General features: G+C 37.5%; 1 protein-coding gene across 1 annotated transcript in view; it reads right to left on the bottom strand.

Moving 5' to 3' along the window:
- The window catches only part of CBG07318, a gene marked incomplete at both ends in the record, with an annotated part of 5984 nt that extends 2234 nt beyond the window's left edge, over positions 1 to 3750 (bottom strand). Inside the window, 6 exons of the mRNA XM_002645625.1 lie at positions 1287 to 1421; positions 1470 to 1631; positions 1767 to 2354; positions 2404 to 2631; positions 2677 to 2886; positions 3547 to 3750. Coding sequence (XP_002645671.1) covers positions 1287 to 1421; positions 1470 to 1631; positions 1767 to 2354; positions 2404 to 2631; positions 2677 to 2886; positions 3547 to 3750 — 1527 coding nt within the window. The remainder of the gene's footprint in view (positions 1 to 1286; positions 1422 to 1469; positions 1632 to 1766; positions 2355 to 2403; positions 2632 to 2676; positions 2887 to 3546) is intronic.
- Between the last annotated feature and the right edge of the window lie 1156 nt (positions 3751 to 4906).

Below are 4906 nucleotides of genomic sequence, written 5' to 3' on the forward strand. Positions count from 1 at the left end.
GTTCGGTTCCTGAGCAGTGCATTCTCAGAGTTATTTTTTTATTTACGGTGTTGAAAAGTAGTTGAGCAGCTGGAATGAAATTCTGAACAGATTCGTATCAAGTACTCACAGTGAATTCCGCCAATCTTCAAAATCAAAATCGCCATCACTTCAGCTACCCACTCAAATTCGCCTTCTTGATTTTCTGCTTCAACTCCACGTTCAAAGCAGCTTTAAATATGAGTAGTTAAAGTTCACGTTTCAATCAGGAATTATTCGAACTATTTTCCCCACAGAGAGAAACACAGAAATGAAGTTGCTTCTTTTCTGTCTTTTTACGTGTCTTTTCTTTTTACACAGAAAAGAATTTGCTTCGTTTCTGTGTTTTTTAAATATCTTCTTTTTTTATATTTGATGATCTAAATAAATATTTTTCACGTGAACATGAATAATAAATTACTAATGTAACCATTGAAAAAGAATCGATTGTAATAGAACACAGGAAATAGTTTCCTACTGTACACTACTCTATTTTTATGTAAATTTGCACCGAAACATCAGATCAGATTACTTTTATTGACTCTAATATATTCTACACATAAAAGTATATTTTTTATTAAAAAATTGACAATTTGAAAAAATTTGAAATATTTCTCTTCTTATAAGAACAACGCAATATGTGAATTTTTATAATTCCACATCGTCACGTCAAAATGAACACTATAGATCCAAAAGAAATTCCGAAAAATCTCCTGTATCCCTAATGTCAAAATTATTTGGTCTTTTTGTCATGCAAAACAATCCATACTAAACTTCGTAAAACCTGCATTAGTAGGGCCAACTTTTCTACTGTTCAGGTATCTTTGGAGGACCCTTCTATTATTCGGGGTTCTTCAATTAGAAGAAGCCTTTCTGTTTTTCCGCTTATCCAATTATCTTACTAACATTTTTTTTTAAATTTCGGCGAATTTTTTAAAAAGTTCATGAAAATCTATAGATTACACCAAAATTGAGCTTGTTTTTAGCAAAAAGAGTATTTTGACGAAATTCTATGAAATTGTGTTTCCGGAATATTTCTGATCGAAAACCTACGGAATTTTTCTAATTTCAAAACACAAATGACCTTTCTAACACAGATTTCCCGGTATTATGGAGTTTGTCTTGAGTTCTGCGCTTAAATTTCAGGTCGGTGAATTTTAAAGGTATTCTGCAGTGCTGGCTCAACTCGCCTTGGCCTGGCTCACGAGCAAAACTTTGAAAATTTTAGGAGTACCCTATAAAGATCTTTATTTTCAGCGAATACTCACCAATTGATGCTCGACCAACTCCTCGATTCTCTCTCTGGCCTCCTTGATAATCTCTGGTACTTCGGAACTCTCAGCGACGCGTGTCTTCGATGTCTCCACTTGTGTCTTCTCGTCTCCAGAAGCATCTATCGTTGTCTGTAATGTCATCAAATGAGGTTTTAAGTAGCTTGAATGAAAACTCACAGTCTCCTTTCTCTCGCTCTTGATTCCATCATCGTCGACAGTGCTTTCGAGAACAGTTCGAACGACTTCTCCCTCGGTCTCCACGACAGTCTCTTCCATGGTTTTTGACTCATGTCCGTCGGAGTGAGTGACAATGGTACGAGTTGTCGTGACGATAGTCTTCTGAAAATTGAAGGAAGGTATATTTTTTCATTAATGGAAGATGAGGGTAGTCACACGATGTCTACATTTTTGGTATTGGAAATCTGACAACTTTCTCATCTACAACATTTCTTATAAAATGTTCAATAATCTCACCTCTGGATCCTGATGACTGTGCTGGATGCTTGGTTCGGTGCTAATAACTGTCACACCGGCTGCCTTTCCATTAGTTCCAGCATTCTGTGGATATGGGTAGACTGGCGTGTAGACGAATGGTCCGTTGACAGCAATTTTTCCCTTCTCATCAGCCTCCTCAACTGGTTGTGGTCCAGTAACAAACGATTCCAGGGTGTTGTTCTTGTCTCTAGTCGACAGTTCTCCAATCTCAATTGGAATCTCCAGAAGAATATCAGTTCCAAGCGTGACCTGAATTCCGTACTCAATCTTCACAAATGGAATTTTGCGGAAGCGAAGTGTAGCTGTTGAGGGGCTCTCCAAGAGCTTTCCATATGGGCTCAAGATATGCTCAATCTTTGATGGATCCTCGTAATCTCCTTTTGTGCTTGGACACACTGGTGGAACTGTGAGCAGGAAGATGCCATTCTGCTCAAAAGCTCCTTTAGCTTTGTTTGGTGATTCATGATTAGATTCGAGCTTTCTGACGTAAAGCGTTCTCCATGGAGATGCAGCTGAGATTTCTGGAGCTCCGATACGACGGACACGGTCGACAAGTCTGGCTTCCATCTGAAAAAAAATCTTTTTCTATGATTTCATAGGTGACAGGGATACTTACGTGGTTGAGAATGTCCTTTGGGTGCTTGCTTCCAATCTTCAAGTTTCCATAAATTGACTCTCCCGGGAGATATCCAGTTTTTGGAAGTGCAAGCTCGGCAGACAATTTTGACTTGCAGCAGCACTTTCCGAGAATCGCCGAGTCTTCAGTCTGTGCAGACTCTCCGGTGATGATGTGTCCCTCTGATGGTGAAACCAAGGTGAACGCCTTCTTCACATAGTACTCATGCTGGAATATCGTTCAGTTTTTCAACGAAATTTTCATTAAACTCACAATCTTTTCGAATTCATCCTCCTGTACCAAACTGGCACGGATGAAGTATCTGATGAAAGCGTGTGGCCCCTCGTAGGTGCTTGGACATCCTTTTGGCAGTGGGCACTCGAATGGAAGACTGTATGTGAAGTCACCGATCCATTTGAAGTGTCCTGGTTCTGGTTTTCCTGGGGGACGTTCAAGCAGAGTGAAGTCTTGGTCAAAGTAAACCTGAAAAGATAGGAAATTTGTTGATTTGAGGTGTGAAATAGCTTTGGATTTCTCTTTTTTAGTGGGAAAATTATTTTTATTGAAAGTTTGCTGTTCATTTTTGGAAAGGGAATCTAAGAGGTCAAGTGCAAGAGCGCTCTACGGAAATTCAACAGCGCGTATTCAAATTTGAATTTCTCTGTTCTCCTAATAATTGATTTCATAACGAAAATGTGCTAGGTTTGCATTTTTTGAATATTGTCTATGTTTGAAGTTAGAGCTCAGTTTGTCCAAATATTTCGAAATCAAATTTTGGAATTTGGAATTCCGAATTGAATTTTTTTCTGAATTTTCAAAATTAGCGATTTCGGTTTTTTGGAATTTCGAAAATTCAGAAATTCCATGTTTGTAAAATTCCGGGCCGGCCCGGTCCGTTACAAGTATGGAAAGTTCTAAATATTCCAAGTTTTTAAAGACCGACATTTTGTAATTTTCTGAATTGTATAATATCGAAATTTGCAAAATTCTGAGTCATTAGGATTATCGCTATTTAAGACTGTTTTAACCATGTTGAAATTTAATAGACACGCAACAACAAAAATTACTTTTGAAATTCGAAAGTTTCAAGTTTTACGGTCAGACTTTTAGTCAGAAAATTTTGGTTCGGAATATTTTACTCACTTTCTCAATATCATCCTTTTTCAATGGATCGTTTAACCATGCGGCTCTTCCCTTCATCTGCAGCTTTACAGCATTAATGATGATTGGCTTGCGCAACTCGATGAGCAACTTTCCAGTGATAAGCTCTCCTCCCTTGAAGACTGGCTCTTCTCCGGCATCCAGATGGATGTCGAATCTGGCGACGATGTCAGTTTCAGTGCCCATGATGTGTTGAGTTTCTGGAATTTCGAAGAATTGAATACTGAAAATTCAGAGAAAAAAGCATGTGACGACAGTTATAGGGAACGGTGGTGATAAGAAATGCGGGTAATCCTTTGGGTTTAAAAACGTTTCTCAACTGTCAATCGAAAAGTCAATTTGAATCGAAAAACGGAAACGGTTACTCATTCGAAACTAGAATACGTGTCCATTATTTGGTACATATATATTTGTCTGCTATGAAAATGTATGTCAATTTGTGTGCACAGTTGTGTATGTTCTGTGTGAAGATGAAAAGAAATCGAATGAAAGAGTGGAGGGAGGGATGTTAATAAATACAGGAACGGTGGCATGGAAAAAAGAAGAAGAGTAATCGAAGTGGGTGGGGCGACTGGTAGTTAATTGAGGAGAAAAGGAGAAAGTATTGAGGTAGAGAGGGGTGATTCATCATAAGATCTGGCCTTATTTAGACAGATTTCTACTGTGATGAAATTTTTAAAGTATCAGAATATTTCGAAAGAGGGTTAAGAAATTCAAAGTTCTGGAAACACTACACTAAAAGTCATTCATACTTTACAATGTACGCATTTTCGAATTGTACAAATTTTGTGGTTAAAAGACAATATGCCAGCGGTTATACTGTATTTCCTCTAATAAAAGCCTACTCAAACCAAAATCTTTGACATCAATTATCTCGATTTCTGTGGAAGATATCAAAAAATTGTCAACTAATGAATTATTCATCATATCATCTCAAACATTTTATCAGTGGACACATTGTTTATATCTTTCACAGAAATCGAGATAATTGAGCTCGAATTAAGCGGTTTGGGCGGGCTTCAATTAGAGAAAAGACGGTATATCAATTACGTAACTCCGTTTTGAAAGTTTCAACATAACTAATTGCTCAGCACCATCTCCACCCAACAAAATTTGTAGAAGTCAGTGAACTGCACTAAACCAAACCGTCAATATTTGAACAATGACAAGTGATCCTATTTTTTCAATAGGTTAGGCGGACAAAAGAGAAACTGAAACCGAACTTAGTGCGAACTTTTACTTGCAGTTTTTTTTCTAGGAAACTTTGTCCTATTTTGTTATGTAGTTTGGAAATATACATGTTTTTGCCTTCCTGTCAAGACAGGTTTTCATCATATTTCAA

This window comes from Caenorhabditis briggsae, assembly GCF_000004555.2.
Source record: "Caenorhabditis briggsae complete genome, chrX, whole genome shotgun sequence".
NCBI classification, from domain to species: domain Eukaryota; kingdom Metazoa; phylum Nematoda; class Chromadorea; order Rhabditida; family Rhabditidae; genus Caenorhabditis; species Caenorhabditis briggsae.